The sequence below is a fragment of the Microtus oregoni genome, unplaced genomic scaffold, assembly GCF_018167655.1.
Source record: "Microtus oregoni isolate MIOR12 unplaced genomic scaffold, Mior012 000009F_ref0000495, whole genome shotgun sequence".
Taxonomy (NCBI): domain Eukaryota; kingdom Metazoa; phylum Chordata; class Mammalia; order Rodentia; family Cricetidae; genus Microtus; species Microtus oregoni.
Window position 1 is genome coordinate 24655578 of NW_024543068.1, and position 19588 is coordinate 24675165.

A 19588-nucleotide genomic window follows, 5' to 3' on the forward strand; every position below is an offset into this window, starting at 1 on the left:
GAATGCATTGCTCTGATCAATATTAATTTCAACAAAAGCAAGCCACCCAGAGATACATATTCACATATGAGCTTACCATATATTAAGGTTCTCCATGCTATGTGCAAATTCTGAACCATGGAAATAGGAGAGATCAAGAATATTCAATTAACCTATTGCAAATAAAATAACTTTCCAAAGCCTAAACTTCTAAAATGGACTCGTCCATAAATCTTGGGCATTTGGTTTGTTATTGGGGGGGGGGGTAGTTCCTTCATGTAATGTCAAATACTTTGGCCAAACTTCTTAAGACACAGAATTTCCTGTGGCTTCGCTGAAACCTGACTCTCTGCCTGGGGAAGGTGGGACTTTATCTGCTCCGGCTTTCTAGGCACACACTGAAGTCCCAGCTCTGGGAAACCACTCTGCAATCAGGCTCTCCCTCCCTACCTCTTGTTCCCACCCAGCTTGCTCCATCCTGCGCCACCCTTCGTTGCCTTTTACAGCAGCTGGTACCAGTGAGCTGCACATGCTTGGAGGCGGGAGGGCTGCCTGGCTGCCTTAGTCACCGTGGAGTCATGACAAGTGCTTACCTAGCCAGTGTCCACAGATGGGCTCTCAGTGACCTTGTAAGGAATCTAAGCGGCTTTGTCTGCTGACTCGCCTGAGAAGTACCTGTGCTGGTTTGGATGTTGTCAAGGATTGTAGATGTTTGCATAATGAAAGGAACAAGAAAAGTGACCCTTGCACCTTTATTCTGTACCCTGTTAATGCTAAGCAAAAAATCTTCCAGGCGTCTTACAAGAATGTGTGTCAGTATTGTAACTTTCTGTTTGTCCTCCATTGTCTCATGGGAGGATCCTGCAAGGGGTAGGAGGTGCCTCCTGGAGAATCCAACAGGGTTTTTAAAATCAACTCTGTGTTTTCAGAAGCCAAGCAATACATTGCTGAGGTTAGCATCCATTAAAAAAAAGTCTTTCATTTTTAACAAGGCTTGGTAGTGAATTTCTTCATATTCATCTTCCTATTATACAGCCAGTGTTTTAGAGCCTCAGAAATGCTTGCTGTGCATCAATCTTGGCTTCATCCAGACAGCACAGCAAACAGCATTTCTCAGTGTGCATCTGCTGATAGTGTTTTGAGAAACACTCTAAAAGATTGCAGTGCGCAGTGGGCATGGCCTCACATTAAAAGACTTTCTGGCTGGCGCTGTTTTCATTTAATGTTCATCAATACCCAAGAGATGGGACTTTCTTTCTTTTACTAATAAACGTGTAGGGACAAAGAATTCAAGTCATATAACAGGATGTAGTTATACACACAATAGTTGCGAGCAAGTATTTTAAAAACCCGACAACTCTCAAATTCCTACTTAGCTGCTTACAGGGTGATCAACTCATTCCCGAGTAGCCACGAACTCGCACTTTTAACTCAGAAAATCCCACATCCTGGGAATTCCTTCATCACATGCAACCCCTCACTCAAGTCACTTTCTTCCTCACACAGGTGTCACAGAACATAGATGGATTACTGCATATATGGCTGTTAAAAGAGTTCCTGACACATAGGAAAACAAAGCCAGTAACACCAAAACTATTATTCAATAATACTTTTTAAATGCCTGTGCGCATGCATGTTCATATGTATATGTGTGCATAGGAATGTGTGGACAATCACACGGCCAATTGAAGTGTCATCTTCAGGAACACAGTCTCTTCTTTAAAGCAGGATCTCTCTCTGGCTTGGAGCTCACTGCCTAGACTGGTTGGTTGGCCAGCAATTCACAATGGTTCTCATGTCTCCAGACTTCCAGACAGGGATTTGCACGTACACACCACCACACTTGACTTGTTTGAATGAGACTGTCTCCTATAGGCTCAGCCACTTGACCTAAAGTTGGTGGTGGTTTAGGGGGTATGGTTTGTTGGAAGACGTACGTCACCGAAGGAGGGTTTTGAGGGCTTTAAAACTCACACCATTCCAGTTTGCTCTCTCTGTTTCATGGCCATGGTTCATTTATGAGCTCGCAGCCTTACCTGCTGCTGGCCGCCATGATTCTCTGCCACAATGGACTCTTATCCCATCGGAAGGGCAAACCAGAGTAAGCATTTTCTTCTGTAAGTTGCCTTGGTCACTGTGTTTTATCCTGGCGACAGAACAGTCACTGATAAGTCTGGAACCAGACAGAGAGGTCATCCTCATGCTTGTGAGGCAAACATTTTGAGGATGTGAGGACTGAGCCATCTGTCTCCAGGCCATAACTTTTTTGTTTTTAACAACAAGACACATAGAATGAAATAAAAGAAATGGAGCCACAGTTTTCTTAAAACTCTCCTAATTACTGCACAGCTAAAACCTCCTCTTTCTGCCCCTAAATCACTGATGGGGGACAAGGTAGGTAGCAAAGGACTCAGACTAGCCCTCTCATAGCTCTGGGGTTGCAAGAAACAAGATCCAAAGCTATGACACATCCAACATTGTAGGAACAGAGGGCTCTTCTGTTACTTTTAGTCACTGGGTCCAAGGGAGGGCAGGACAAAGGGTCTAAATCTTGATTTCAGTCACAAGATCATTACCATATTTGGGGGAAATGATCTTAAAATACATAACTACTATTGGGCCCTGTCCCTATATTTCCAAAGAAAAGCCTATAGTAAGACAGAGTCATCTAGGGGAGACATTTTTAAAATATTGACTGAATCATACTTTGTCAACACAGTCATTCAATCAAGTATTCTGCGCTGTTGTTGAAAGTTAAGCGCTGTGACGTCAGGTGATTCCTAGCACGGTATGACTATTACACAGACAATTAACTGCTCAGTAGGGGTTATCCCTGGTTGATAGAGTGATGCTAGTAGCTTTCCACTGTCATGGGGAGAGGTGAAGTGTTCCATGAATGGGGGTACCCCATATTTCATGCAGTTGCCTATATTAAACCCCATTCCATAGTAAGGGTAAGAATAAACCCATCAAAACACACAGAATAGAACTAAATTACCACTAGGAGGTCAAAAAGTTGCCGTGAGCTGTGCATTGCCACTCCTGTCCCTTAGGTCTGGCTGGGGTTTTGCTTTTGAGAAAGGACCACTAAGTAGCCCTGGCTGGACTGTAACTTGCTATGGAGATCAAGCCAGCTTTGAATTCTCAGAGTTCAAGTACTTGGATTAAAGACACACATACACCTAGCCCCTGGGTTTCATCTTAAATGTCACCTCCTTAGAGAAGAACTGGCATCTTTATTTTATTTTTTAGATTTATTTATTTTATGTTATATGTGTGGTCTGCATGTTTGTGTGTGAATATGTGTTGTATGTAGCTGGTGACAATGGGGGGAGGTCACAAGAGGGTGTCAGATTCCCCCCATAACTGAAGCTATAGGGTTTGTGAGCCAGCATGTGAGTAGTGGGACCCAAACCCTGATCCTCTGTAGATCAACAGGTGCTCACTGTCTCACCTGCCCCAAGGACTTTTTATCTGATGTAACCCACCCTCCTGACTGATAATCTCTCAGTCCTTCCCTCATCTCCTGGCTTGCTTCCTTTAGCACACTTATTAATATTTATTATTATTATTATTAGTTATTAAGTGCCTTAGGATATTGACTAAAATCAGTCCAGAGATGAGTTGTGTGTGTGTGTGTGTGTGTGTGTGTGTGTGTGTAGCACACATACGTGCTTGTGATTAAGTATGTTGCCTGAGTTTATCCAGGGCTCTGTTTTCTTTCTGCCTGGTTTCTCATCACGGCATGAGGTACCTCCTTTAACTGTGCTGTCAGTTAGCTCAGCAGGGCCAGAGTCACAGTCTAGCAGTTAGACTCTAGCTGGTGGGTAATACCACCACTTTCTTCCTTAATGATTCGATTCGAAAGCAATGCGCTCCGCTGCTGTGCACATCTGTCATGTGCACACACGGGGAACAGTTGAGGCAGTTCTAGTTTTATTTCTGTTGCTGTAGTAAAACACCCTGAGGAAAAGCAGCTCAGAGGACAGAGGGGTCTATTCCATCTCATAACTGCAGGTTAAAGTCCATCAGTGCGGGACGTCAAGGGAGAAGCTTCAGAAGTCTGATACATCATATACCCAAGTTGGAAGCAGAGAGAAATGAACGCATGCATGCTCATCTGCTTGTTTGCTTGTGCTGAGGTCAGTGTCTCACTCTCATACAGTTCAGAGCCCCCTCCTTAGGGAATGATGCTGGCTCTTCCCACATCAATTAACTTAATTTTGACAATCAACCCCCCCAACACACACACACACACACACACACACACACACACACACACACACACCACACGAGAATCCAATCCAGACAACACTTTATGGAGTCTTCCCAGCTGAATCTAGGTTGTGTCGAATTGACAAGGAAACGGTCACACATCTGCAATACTGAGCCAGGTAGCCATGTGCTCGAAGTTCCTGGTGAAGATGAGGTAGAAGGAGTGCTGTTGCTAATTGGAAGAAAGGCACGATAGAGAGGAAAATTGGGGGGTTTTGCTCTGTCTGCTTAGTTGTGACTTTATTTGCTTGAATGGGTTTAAATACTATCTACCTCATTCACTATTACAACCCTAGAAAGTTGGATATAAGCATCTAACACACAGGTATCTGATGCCTCTCAATATACTCCTGGATGAACAAAATTAAAATATAAACCCTGACAATCATGGAGTCAGTTATAACTTCATGCTGTTCACAGTATTTGGCGTTTCCATTCTTTCCGTGGTTGGCATCCTCGGACACCAAGTACATATATGCCTGCTGCAAGCACTCGGGAAGGCAGCCTTTGTAAGATTCAATAGAAATCTCACTTCCATCACAAGAGCAACCCTCATCCCATTCCGTCACAAGATCAACCCTCATCCCATTCCATCACAAGAGCAACCCTCATCCCATTCCGTCACAAGATCAACCCTCATCCAGTTCCATCACAAGATCAACCCTCATCCCATTCCGTCACAAGGGCAACCCTCATCCCATTCCATCAGAACCTCAAAACACATTGTATTTTTATTGACTGTCAAGTAGCTCACACAAGAAGGCAGTATTTTAATTACTTCTTTAAAACGTGTAGCTGATTGAAATAGGAATCTTGCATCATTGTGAGGAAGGATGTTTGTTTTGAGATGTGCTTTTAATTCACAGCTGTAGTCTTCATGAGGATAAAAAAAAAAGCAGGAGGGTCTCCTGAGTACTGAGAGCCACTTAGGTCGATGGTCCTGAACCCTGGCACATCAGTGGCTGAGCTATTGTCCTGTCATAGATGCACAGGTTACCGTGGCCTGTACCAGACAGCTCAGAGGAGTAAAATGAATGATGTTGTTGGTAGAGGGCATGAGTCTTTCTCGTCCCTTTCCTTAATTAAAGCTTGATAGTATAGCTTCATGTAAACTAGGGCCAGTTTTCTACACATGTAATACAATAAATTATATGCGTATATACTATATGGTGTACGTTTATAATATTATAATTTTAAAATTATAATACAGTTTAAAATTATATACAGTTTTATTTACATAATTGAATTTATAATTTATATAGCTATAAATTTTTATTTTATATTACCTATATGCAACTATAAAATAAGTTTATCTATAATTTACCAAAGTATATATATCATATATTATATCTATTCTTTTTAAAAAATGCTGTGATGGAACCCAGAGCCTTGCATATGTTAGGCAAGCACTTGGCCATTAAGCTACATCCCTAGCCTAACCCTACTTTTACTGTAAGAGTTTACGAGAGAGTGAGTGTGTGTTCCTAAGAGGAAAAGGCTTGCCTCTGAAACAAGAGGTGTGTATCCTGAGTTCCAGGTTTATGCAAATTTGTCCCAAGATGTCATTCACCCATTTCTATTTTTATAGCCTGCATTCCAACACGAGGTTATGTTTGAAATGAGCAATGCTCAAAGCCCCAAATTAAAATTTCAGGCACCTCATGACTAGCAGGGCGTGTGAGCTAGAGTCTGAAAACTGTAGGAAGAAGGCATTCGCTGTACCAGGACAGAGTGGTGGAGCTGAGGATAATAAAAAAATAAGAGCAGCCTTCTTGCACAGGTATCTCAAAAAGGTGTTCAGCCTATGGAAATGTACTCTTGGGCAAGCATAAATCCTGCCATACACTTCCTTGTTAGAATGACAGCCCTCTTCTTGGGCAATGGGCATTGATTGACAGAGACTGATTCCTGCTACTTTACTGTCATCATTAGTTGGGATGTGATTCTAAATCTAGGGCCGCTGGCTTTGTTTAAAAACTCAAGAACAATGGCAGTGGGTTTTTGATCCTACTGCACATACTGGCTTTGGGGGAGCCTAGGCAGTTTGGATGCTCACCTTACTAGACCTGGATAGAGGTGGGCGGTCCTTGGACTTCCCACAGGTCAGGGAACCCTGATTGCTCTTCGAGCAGATGAGGGAGGGGGCTTGATCGGGGGAGGGGGAGGGAAATGGGAGGCGGTGGTGGGGAGGAGGCAGAAATCCTTAATAAATAAATAAATTAAAAAAAAAAAGAAGCCTGCCACCCATGATCCTCTCTCCTCCAGTCCTCTCAGCAATCACAAGAACAATGCTGTTAGCATCAGCCCTGGGGTCATGTGACCTAGAGCCTTGAGTTCTTGGTCTGCACATCGGTTTATGTTCATAAAGCGGGTTCTGTAACAGCTCCAAGCTTCAGTTGTTTCGTGAATGGAACAGACCCGACTTTTTCAGAATGCATCCTCCTGGCATGGTGGCTCAGCCTGCGATCTTTGCAGATTTTTGCAGAGTTGGGATGAGATAATCCATTTAAATCCATGTTAAAAGGGTCTCATTTAACACGCAGCAATGCTTAGGGTTATTGCAGTTTTCCATTATATGTGAGCAACTGGGCTTTCATGAGGACTGAATGACTCATCGAAGTTTAGTATTTTGATGAGGTCCAGTCTCCCACCAAATCTTCTGTCACCCTTGACGTTTCAGCAACAGAACAATATTTCTAAATACACCAAAGCATGTAACTGCACTTCTCACTATGCCCTGTTGCATCAGACTGTATGTCCTGTGTTGTCACATTGGTATGTTTTTAATTCAAATAGGATTGCATCACGTCTCCTCTTCCCATTCCTTCCTTCAACCTCTCCCATTAACCCTCCTTCAAACCCCTCCAATGTCTCCACCCACTCCCAAGTTGATTGTGTGTGTGTTGTACACAAATCTATAAAAATACAACCTGCCGGATCTGCTATTATCGTTTGTGTGTGCCTGGTTCCACTGTGCATTAGATAACCAATATCAGGGGGGTTCATCCCTTGGAGAGGCGAATTCTTCTTCTCCCGTCAGTCATTCATTGCTCGTGAATTGCTTTATCTAGGACCCTGTGAGAATCTCCCTGCTAGTCTGATCCTGTTTATGGAGCCCTTCTAGGAGAAACTTTCACAGTAGACTTCCTGGTATTCTGGCTCTTGCAATCTTTTTGTCCCCTCTTCTGCCGTGTTCCCTGAGCCATGGATGCAGGAGCTGTGATGTAGGTGTCCGCTGAGGCTAGCCTCCCCCACGATCTGTTGATCTCTTCATTGTGTCCAGTTGTGGTTTCTGCGATGGTCTCCATTTGCCGTGAAGAGAGGCTTCTCTGATGAAGGGCTGGTGGGTACACTTAGCTGGGGTCTTAGGGTCAGATTTAGAATATAGCAAGGAATTGTGCTGAGCTGGAAAAGTAAGGCTAGTGGATTCTTTTCTAAGATCCATGACCTCACTAGCCCTGGGAAGCTGGGTAGGTCTCCAGCACCAGGCATGATTTTCCTCCTGTTGAATCTTAAGTCCATTTAGATGGTTGTTAATGGCCCCAAAGGTGATAGATAGATGATAGATAGATAGATAGATAGATAGATAGATAGATAGATAGATAGCTCTTTATGGTAGAGAGAACTTAGTACTTACCCTACATTAAAACACAGAGAGCAGGATGCATCTGTGACAGCGGGCAAATTAGAAGGCAGTAGAATGGTTGCATAACCCTAAACACATAAAACTGCTAAACTGCATGCTGTGAATGAGTGGACGTGTGCTGTGAACATTGCATTATACCACGGTGCTTTACAAAGATCAACTGAAGGTCTATGGGGAGTTTCAGGGAATTTTTTTAAGAGCTAAATAAATCATATTTATTGACTTCGACCACCACCTCCAAAATGATCGTCTTCCATAGAAAGTCACAGAATCACATTTCCATGTTGAGACAGCAGGCAAAAAAGAACGAACAGAGAGAAGCCCTAAAATAAACAAATGCCTTACCTGTCCAGACCCTCCAGGACCTCTCTTCCCAGCCTTCTGCTTCTTTAACATTGCTGAGAACCCTGAGACGTGCAGCGTGGTCTGACTGTAGGTTGGGTGTTTCCTCAGACAGAATTAGTTTGCTTAATTGAAAACTCCTCAGCAAAGCAAACCCTGGCACTTGGCAGAAATAAAGAGAGATCTTTCAAGGCAGTTTTTATTAAACATGAATTCTCCAATTCCCAGAGCTAAACCTATGACTCTAACAGATAAAGCTTTAAATAAATCTGTGAGCTGTGGGCTAAAGAATAGATGCTGATGCTTAAACTACAGGGAATGTTGTCAGCCTTGGCTTAGGGTCTTAGGCAGGCTTGGTAAAAATCCTTGTCCCGTGGGCACAGCTGGCAAAGAAAGGGCGTGCCTGGTTATCCCAGCACCTGCTTGTCAGGTTAAAATACAAGATACTTAATTCCAGGGGAATGTTGTCTAGAAGACATAAAGGCTCCTGGGCTTCTCTGGCGGACCCATCCTTCACAGAGGGCTCTGCTGACATCGGCAACTCAGCATCCTTAGCCCCAGCCTGCTGACTGGATAGCACCTAGGAAAGATGAGAGAGGGTTCAGGTCCAGGGTCTTTGCCTGACCCCCGCTCCCCGTGAAGGCCACACACATCCATCCCCTGGCAGTCTAAGAAGCTGAGTCTGGAGAATGCATGCACGCTCATCCCAATCACACATTCTGACCCTGTGTCCATTGTAAGTTTTAACTTCTCTGTCCACTCTACTTACTGTTTGTTAGTTTGTGCCCGTTCATAGTGATTCCATTCAAACCCTTCTTGGTGGTTTTGGTTGTTTATTTTTGTAACTTTGGGGAGAGAGGTAAAACAAATGCTTCTATAGGACACGCCAAGTTTTGTGATTAAAAAAAAACAAAACTTTTGTTGTCATCAGTCTTTTTTTGATAGTGTTTTCCACGTCTCGATTTCAGAACAGTAAGATAGGGCTGTATAGAGTTACCATATCATCATAAACCACAGGCCCACATCTCAGCTCCCATGGGTAGAATGGATTCTGTCCACAGACGAGAAAGCTCACCCGTAGGTTTAAAATACCCACACCTCTTTCCTGTGCAATGTTTTGGTAAATTTCTAGTTTTCATGTTCAACATAGTCAACTGTATGTTGGTAACAGGACCATTATCCCTGTCATTACTAACTCAGGGAGTCATGTAGAACAGTGTGACTTTGTCCTGGGGACGTCAGCATCTAAGGCAGATCCCAGAGAGCAACACAGCGGGGATCATCTACATGTACCTTCTGATACAAACTACCCCTATAGCATGTTAGTAGAGATAAAGAAACCATCCAAAGGGTGGTAGCTATGTCCTTTCCCAAAAACTGAGATAATCAAATCAACAGTTCTGATTTACTGAGTGATACTATGGGTCAGAAAGAGCTAAATCATATCTCATTTAATTCTCATAGTAGCTCAGAATGGTGGGCGCTGTTACTGCTCTCCCCGTTCTAAAGATTGAATTAATTGAAGCTCTAAGACATTAAGTTGCCCCGAGTCTCACAACTGCTGGCATTCTAGCAGAGCTAGAATCCAAACCGCTGAAGCAGCAACAGCAGGCTGCCCCTTGCAATGAACTCCATCCTATGAGCAGGAGTTAGTGTGGAGCTAGGGGATTTAGGACCCAAACCTTTCTTAGGAAAACGACAGTAACTTTTCAGGAAGTGTTCTTTGTCCTCACATTCCTCTGCAGCCAGAGCATTAAAATCAAAGTAGTGTAAAAATCAAATATCTGCCCTTTGCACTTGCTTGTATGCACACTTCTATGGCCTTCAGCTGCATGTGTGCATGTATATGTGTGTGCACATGGGTATGTGTGCATGTGTGTGCGTGCATGTGTGTGTGCATGCATGTGCATGTGTGTGTGTGCGTGTGTGTACGTGTGTGTGTGACTTGATGACACTGTTTTCGTTCTTTGACTAAATTGTGACCTGTGGATCGTTCTGTGTTTGTTATAAGCACTTTCCTAAAATTTTCTTATAGAATGAAAGTTTGTAAACATCATTTCAAAAGCCTTCAGGTCACAGAATTCCGTCTGCCCTCCCTGCCTGGCTCCCACCTGCGGGGCATCTGTGGAGTCACAGGCTCATTCCTGGTGTGAAGTAGCCTCTGCATAAACCAGGCTTCTAAGTTCTGCAAAGGAACTGCTGAACTCGGATGTTTTCGGAGGGATCTCTGTACACTCTGAAAAACTTCAATCTTTAAAAGGACAAAGAATTAAGGGGATTATTCAGAATTTGGGGGTGGGGAGCAAGGACAAAAGAATCATTAAGAGGCAAGCAAATTTGTAATTGTAATACAAAAGCCTCAAAGAGCAGAAGAAAATTCAACACAGAAAAAAGTGGGTTACAGGATAGATACAGACAGGCTCACATGGCAGCCACTACGTATTGTGACATCTTGCTTCTCAGAGCCACAGCCCGACCCCCCATGCCCCATCAGTGTGTAGTACCCTCCCACAATCTGTTTACATTCATTTCCGTAGCTAGATCTTCCCCATCTGGTCCTCTGAGGCTCTCACACACTAATCTCTCCTGGAAGCTCCTTCAGAATATGTGCATACATGTGCACATATAATAGTGATGCATGCATATGTAGAGACAAGACATGCATATGTAGTAGGCTAGACAAGAAAGGTGCTTTTGTTGAACAATGTTACAGGACAGGTTCTACCTAAGCAGCTTCTTGAGTGGATACCTCAGTGCCCACATCTGCCAGCTCTGCAGGAAGAGCTGACAAGAATTAATTGGCTTTCCCGAGCCCCAAGGCTCAGTTCTGCTGCTCGCTTCCAACAATCCCCGCAGGGCTCGGCTGTTTCATAATTTACTGTCCAGAGGGCATTCTGTTTGCAAGACTCCCACCTAATAGGCACTGCATAATGCTTGGAACATCTCAAACTCAAGGATCTTGGGAAATTTTCAGGGCATGTCACTCAAAGGAAAGGGGATGTGGCTACATCCGAAGCACTAGGTCACTCAGTGTTCTCGTGACTCTAACCTGGTCCCTTGTGAAATGCATGAGAAAACTGAAAGAATAAGCTGTAATTTACACAAGTTTGGTCAATATTTCTAAATAATAGTTCTAAATGCCATGATCCAGAGTGTTGAATAAAAAACAACTTTGAAAAATGAAACACTGAAAGTTAAAATCTTCCAGATATAATTCTAAAAATGTAATTTAATTTTTTTAGTATCTAGACAACTTTTTAAATTTGAAATATGAAGAAGTTTATTTGTATATGAGATACAATAGATTTATATTGATGGTTGTTTTAGTTTATTAGATTTACAAAAATTTGCTTACAGACCTAGAGGTGATTTGTTAGGCTTTTGGGGGAGAGGTACATTTTCAAACAAAATTTACTTTTGTGATTCTCTTTCTTCTTCTCACTCATATCACACTTGCAAAGCTAAACACATTAGATCCTGCTAATTATATATTATATTCACTTAACTGCACTAGAATTATATATTTTTTAAAATTTTACTTTTACAAATTATCCAAAAAAGAATTATATCAAATTACATTTCACATAGAAAAATATTATTACAATCTATTCTTTTCCTTTACCAAAACAGAGAACTTTTTATTTATAATTTTACTTTTTATTGAAATAGATTTTTTTAATGCAAAATATTCTGATTATGGTTTCTCTTCCTCCAGCTCCTTCCAGACCTTTCCCACCTTTCCACCCATCGACATCCACACTCTTTCTTATGGGGACCATGGGAGAGGGTAGAGGAAGGGAGGGGAGCAGAGAAAAAATGTATAGCCCAATAAAATCAATAAAATAAAGAAAGAAAACAGACAACTAAAACAAACAGAAGAGTCTAAGAAAAAAACGGAGAAACACAAATGCAGACACACATAGAAATTCCATAAAAACATAGCATTGGAAACCATAATAGATAAGCAAAAGCCCTATATGGCAAAAATAACTGCCCCCTCAAAAACATTGAGACAAACCCCTGCAAAAATACCATTGAGTTCATTCTGTGTTGACCATCTCATGCTGGCAGACATTTACATTTTTAATGTTTTTTAAATTGAAATAGGACCTCTCCCACATCCTCACCTACTCTTAAGTTGATAACCTCTTTCATAAAAAATTATTATTGTTGTACACATACATGCACACACAGAAAACTATATGAATACACCATGTTAGGTATGTTTTTCTATTGTTGGGGTATATTTAGTTTCAGGGCTGATAACTCTGTATTGTCAACCAAGGAGGCTTATCCCCGAGAAAGGCTTCTTCTCCTCCTCCTTCTCTTCTCTTCTCCTTCTCCTTCTTCTTCTTCTTTATTCTTCCAGTAGTCACTAGCTTTTTTTTTTTTTTTTTTTTTTTTTTTTTTTTTTTTTTTTTTTTTTTTTTGCTCTTTGAGACAGGATTTTTCTGTGTAACAGACCTAGCTGTCCTAGAACTCATTCTTGTAGACCAGGCTGACCTTAAACTCACAGCGATCTGCCTGCCTTTTGTCAGTTGTCTGATCACAACGATGTCATATTAGGTATCAGGAAATCAGTTCTAGATCTTTCTATAGCACTTCATCTCATTCTTGGGCTAGTCATTGCCTCCAGAGTGCAACTAAGTTCATAGCTGCAGATAAAATGACCTAGGTGAGAAATACAGTCTGGAAACAAACTTGCTTGACAAATTCTTGACGAGCAAAGTTAGGAGTAGTGTCCTGCAGGAAATCCCTCACTCTCTCAACCATGCCTGCTCGAGAAAACAATAAATACACCACCACTAAAGGACAAACACTGGAGTTCTCTCTTATTTGTGATCCTTAGCTAGGAATCTTTAGGTCTTGAGTATAGACCCTGGGGTGGTGGCAGAAACAAGGAAAGTCAAAAGGGATTGTAGGGTAGGGGATCCCTAGAGAAGGTAATGGTGGGGCACAGGAGCTATGAAGAGGACACAGGAAAGCGCTGGGGAAATTTTTGCTGGGACAATACAGAGGAAGAGTCCCGAAACAGTATAGGCTATTGCTTAATTGCTTCCCAGAACTTGAAGAGTTGGACCCTAAGACTGAAGACAGCATACACTTTGGACACAGGCCTGGAGAAATCAAACTGGAACGGACCTGAAAGCCTCCCCCCTGAGGACTAGCTCCCCTAGTTCCTTCAGATTCTATGCAAGCTGCCTCAGGGGAAAAAAAAAAACAATCAATAGTTCTCCCCAGCTGTAAAGCCTACAACTGTAATAATGACTGGAATAAAAAGATATTCCCACAGGTGCAATAGTGCTATTTATATCACGGGGGTGGGTAGGTAGCCAACAGCCATCTAATTGGACTTAAGACTTGCTCAACAGGAAAGAGCTCACGTCTGGTACTGTAAACGCAGCCAATCACTCCTGGCTGGAAAAGTCATGGACCCTAAAGGAAGACTGAACTAGAATAATTCCCACCTGCATTCTAAATACTTACCTTTATAGCCACGGATACGTGTAGTTCTCACCCTGAACCAAAGACGATCCTTTCTGTAGCAGATGGAAACTGTAACAGAAATCCACAAGCCTCCAAAATACAGAGAATAACTGACCGTGGAGTGTCCAGCTCCAATTGACACACCCACCCACAACCCCTACAGATGAGGCTCAGGGACTAGCATGGAAGAGGGGGGCAGAAAGACTGTCAGAATAGGGGACCAGGATGCCTGCCCCAAGATAGTGGCTTCTATGGATTAATGGCAACCTACACCCGTGAAATTTTAGCCGTGTTGTTGCCTAAGCAGGACCCACACAATGACAAGGCCAATTGACATGTAAATATGGATGGGGTAAATCTCACAGGGCTCCACCCCTAAATAAGCATCTACATGCTGATGAGAGAGAATCAATTTCTCCAGCAACAAGCCGCATTATAGGTAATCCCAAACAGTCATCCCTACCTACATACATGTATGAGCAACACTCAAATGGGCTCAGCAGGATATATAGATGTATGTGTATATGTATATATATGTGTGTGTGTGTGTGTATAGGCATATATGTGTGTGTTATATAATACATGATATATTATATAACACATTTTATATAACATACACACACACACACACACATATATATATATATATATATATATATATATATATATATAAAATAAAGAAGAAGAGGTCATGAATTTGAGAGGCAGTGGGAGGACACAGAAGGAGTCGGGGGGAGAAGCACAGGTGTCACATATGAAATTCTCAAACACTAGAAAATAAAAAAGGAGCTCACAATACATTATTTATACGAGTAATTCTGGAATTGATGTGAAGTCGAAATATGTGGTATAACAAATTATAACATGCATGCTGACAATTTGAAATAACAGAAAAATCACAAAATTCAACACATGAAGTACATTACAGAGATTGATTATAGGCTATTACACAGTAGTAATCTCTTCAGCAGGCTCACATAACAATCTTTGACAATATGTTGATACCTTGCATCACAATGAATCTTTATTGTTGGATTTCTTGTGGGGGGCATGCCTCTCCACAGAGAAGATGTTCACTCTTATTTTCTGTGGAGTAGAGCTATTCCACTGAGACACCCACATGGGCTTTCCTGGAAATTCCCTCCAAGTAAAAAATAAAATGTATTAGCAAATAGTCATGCACTCAGGGCATCCTGTGTGCGACTGAAAACTCTCTGCTTCTTCCCCAGCCGTTCAGCTCTCAGCCCTCATGTAGAACCAGTTCTGCTCAGTGGGAATTCTGACTTAGGGAATTTGTTTAGGTTTCAGCATTTGGCTTTGTAACTCTTTAGGACTGATTCTGGATATTTTTCCTTTCTTTTTTTAAATTTCAGACATTTAGGAGTTTTGTTTTGAGGAATATTAAACTGTTGGATTGTTGGTATTTGGAACTATAACCTTCATAACTGTTGTGAGTGCTGGGGTTCTCACACTGACTAGTCCACTTCCCGCTCCCGCTGGCTGGCAGTATTCGCAGTGGGGTAGCAATCCTTCTAATTGAAATGAAGAGCCTTTGAGTAAGACCAGGCAGGCTGGGTCAGGATTTCAGGGCGAAGAGTCCTCTCCATTGTTGGTTCTATTTATATGCACTCTCAAACACTACTAATGTCATCTGGACTCTGTCCCTTCTTTCAGGGTGTATCTGGGAGCCTCCAATCTCTGAGGCATTGCCTCCAGGATGATTGATTCTATTTTACAGGAAAGGATGCAGGAAGGCCATTGGGTGTCAGAGCGCAGTGATCTGTGACTGTCGTTCAATTCAAAAATCAGAGTGGCTCCCTATGGTTGTGCCACCCAGCCTTTCACAAAGTAGAGGTTCCACTCTTTGTCAGACTATCTAAAGCGGTCACACGTGCTCCATTGCCAGATAACACACATTTGTTCATTGTTTCCCAAGTGCAAGGCTAAAATGTACTCTTTGTAGCTTTCCATTCATTTTACTTTGGTCTTAGTAGCTTCATTCCACGAGTCTAGTCATTGATTGATTGACCTACCCATCCATCCATCCATTCATTCATCTGTATAGGATGCCTACTATACAGTATAATGTGCCAGTCATGAGCCTTAAACTCCAAGAGCTGAGAAGTTATCACAAGGTACCATGGACCTGTGTAAGGATAAGCCATACAGTGGGTGATCACTGTCAACCCCATGCTATAAGAACGAGGATGAGAACAACAAGAGGGTGTGGTTTTGCAGGCACCATCAGAGATGTGGTCTAAATGTCATACCCCTACACATTTATATGTTGCATCTATAACCAATGTGACAGACAGTATTTGAAGAGGACTAGGTCATGAGGGTCAGTACCCCTCACTAGTCTAGGCTGGTGATCCATCTATTCCCCCTTTCCACCACACGGGGGTTTCAGGCACATGCCACTGGCAACATGCCCATGCTCTTGTAAACAGCTTCTTACCCATGATCCCATAAAGGAACTCTAATGAAACTCATTGGGTTGTTAAAAATATGAAAATAGAGATCAGGTTTGCTGGGAAGAGGAAGGGAATCTGTACGAGGCGGGATGGGGACAAGAGAGAGCAGCAGGCTGACTCTAGCTGAAATAAATTCTTTACCTGTGTGGATAAGAGTAGGGTCTTTACCTGTGTGGATAAGAGTAGGGTCTTTACCTGTGTGGATAAGAGTAGGGTCTGATCAAAGGCAGCATACTTGGATCTTCCTGGGAAGGGGAAATAGAATGGATTCCACTGGTGGACTGGGGGCTGGAGAGAATGGGAACAGGAGGGATCACGTTGGGAGAGGGGAATGGAGGAGGAGAACTGGAAGAGACTACTGGAAAAGGGGGCATTTTGGAGTGAGGTAGGAACCCAGTGCAATGGAAACTCCCAGGAATCTACAAGGGTGACCCCAGCTAAGACTCTTAGCAAGAGGGGTTATTTAGCTTGAACTGGCCACCTCCTGTGACCAGGCAGAACTTCAAGTTGGGGGAGTTGGAAACCAACCCAAGCATATAACATTTGGCCTGCCATTTGTCCTGCCTACAAAATGTGCAGGGGTAAAGGTGACTCAGAGACCTAGGTTTGAACAAACATGACTGGAAAAAAAAAGTCAATGAAATGATTTCTAATAATGTTCTACTATACTCATAGAGTGGAGCTTAGCATAATTATCATCAGGGAAGTTTCACCCAGCCACTGATGGAAACCACTGCAGAGACCCACAGCCAAACATTCAGCTAAGCCCCAGGAAATTCTGCAGAAGGTGGAGGAAAGATTGTAGCAGCCAGAGGAGTCAAGGGCTTGCATTTGGAAAGCAAATGAGTTCAATGGAAGCAAACATGCAGAGGAGCAGCAAGGGTGAACTGAAGAACTATAGACACATACTACTGAGCTAATGACACTTTGGGATGAGACTCCAAACTAGGAGTGCGTTTTCCCATAGACAATGGATGATGGGCTTAATCTGAAAGCAGCAGGAGCCCTGGAGGAGAAGGACAGGCTCTAGGGTCCTTTGAAGCACAGATCTGTGAGACTCCAGGAGCAAGCCCTTCCCAGCTGTCTATGCGATAAACTGCTCACAAACTGTAGTCTCTTCCATTCCCACCCTATTTCAAGGGCTGTTATTAAGTATATAAAATGTGATGAGAGTTTCTTTTCTAACAAACGGAGTCGATGATCAGAGTTTATTAAGGTAGTTAGTAGATGCTGAAGTCAGTGAGCTGCTGGTGTCTATTGCCTGGAAAACAGCAGAGTTGTATACTATCAGGTAGACAAGGAAGATAAGCATGCTGAGGCTCCAAGGTCTTGAGAAAGTATGCTGTACTTACTCAGTGAGGGCCAGCTGGTAGATTAGGCAGGAGAGAAACCTCCAGCCATGCAGCCTGCTCATGATCTGCTGTTATTTTGATTGACAGGTGTGGCAGCTGTTCCCGATGCCCTGGACCACTCCTCCTCCTCTTCCCTAAAAGATGGGGAAGGGGCGTGTTACACATCGCTGATTTCTGACATCCATTATCCAGCTCGGGAGGACCCTGCATACTTTACCGGAATTCTTCAGAAGGAAAATGGCCACATCACCACTTCAGAGAGCCCTGAGGAACTGGGGACCCCCGGACCCTCCTTATCAGAAGTGCCTGGGATGGAGTCGCATGGCTTATTGAGTTCTGATTCGGGAATAGAGATGACTCCTGCTGAGTCCACCGAAGTGGACAAGACCCTAGCTGACCCCCTGGACCAGATGAAAGCAGAAGCCTATAAATACATTGACATAACCAGGCCGCAGGAGACAAAAGGCCAGGAGCAGTCTCACCTGGGGCTAGAAGATAAAGACTTGGACTTAAAAGACAAGGGCACCGAAATCTCTGCAAAACCGGAAGGGGTTAGTCCACTTGACCAACCAGTTCCTGTGGAGGGGAAGATCATCAAGGACCACTTATTTGAAGAATCTACCTTTGCTCCTTACATAGATGATCTCTCTGATGAGCAGCACAGAGTACCTCTGGTCTCTGCCCCTGTCAAGATTACCCTGACAGAGATCGAACCTTCTGGCATGACTTCCACCCAGGAGACGACCCCTGAGAAGCAAGACCTGTGTCTGAAGCCAAGTCCTGATACAGTCCCCACTGTCACTGTCTCAGAGCCCGAAGATGACAGTCCGGGATCAGTCACTCCTCCATCTTCTGGAACAGGTAAAGACATTGGTAATTCTTCACTTTGGGAAACCCCAGGCTATGGGGGGTTGAAATCTCAGATATGAAGAAACAAAGACTTACATCCAAAATACTTGCTTTTGTGGTCCCTTAAATCACATTTTCTTAACTGAGTTAATTAACAGGTGGGCAGCCTTTTCAAGTCTGCAGCCATTGTATATGTTTCAGACTGGGGTTCCCCTTAAAGTCTTGTTGCGTTTTCTTTGTAAAGTGTTTCTGTCATTATTTGATGGGGAAAGGGGTAAGGACGACATAATAGAAACATCAGCATTGTCCGTCCCATGGTCCTGAAGCTCAGAGCACGGAAGTGCCACTGCTTGGAGGTTAGCTTTTCTCCCACGATCCACTGGGGCTCTTGGGGGCATTATGGGGAAAGGATGGTGTCTGGGTGACCTTGTGCAGGATAGGCAGCATGCCTAATACAGCCTCTGCATCTGTGATACAGAAAAGGTTGGTGTCGGAGGGGCTTAGGTTCCTTTAGCGGTGGTACAGGTGGGAAAGGGAAATCTCAAGAGGGACAATCCTCCCTGCTCCCTTCAATCCCGGCACTGTGGCTTTACTCTCTTTCATTCTGTGGAAGTCTACCTGCGATTGCATATTTGAGACTGAAAAAAGTGTTTTGATTAAAACAGGAATTTCTAGAGTCTGGGAAGAGAGTTTAGTAAGTAAAGGTACCTGAATATTGGCGTGAGGACCCAAACCCAATCCCTAGCACACAGGGAGATAGAGATAGGTGGATGGCACGTACTTGGAACCCTAGCACTAGAGAAGCGGAGACAGGAGGATTGCTGGAGCTTCTGCTCAGCCAGCCCTACTGAACTGGGAGCCCGAGGTCTCAGAGAGAAGCTTATCTCAGGAAAAAATTTAAAAAAAAAAAACAACAAGGTGGATGGATAGCTTCTGAGGAACATCTAAGGTTGTCCCTTGGCCTCTACACACTGCATACATATGCACTCTTACAAAACCTGTACACACACACACACACACACACACACACACACACAGAGGGGGAGGGGAAGAAGGAGGGAGGGAAGGAGGGAGGGAGGGAGGGAAGGAGGAAGGGAGGGAGGGAGGGAGGGAGGGAGGGAAGGAGGGAAGAAAAGAGAGGAAGACAGAGAGAGCTCAGCTAATGGATCTGGCCCAGCTCTTGC

The 19588-nt window shown here is 43.3% G+C and overlaps 1 protein-coding gene across 1 annotated transcript in view; it reads left to right on the forward strand.

Moving 5' to 3' along the window:
* Rtn1 (reticulon 1) overlaps nt 1–19588 on the forward strand; it is a 206249-nt gene that overhangs the window by 83353 nt on the left and 103308 nt on the right. The window contains exon 2 of the mRNA XM_041658180.1: nt 17643–18416. Coding sequence (XP_041514114.1) covers nt 17643–18416 — 774 coding nt within the window. The remainder of the gene's footprint in view (nt 1–17642; nt 18417–19588) is intronic.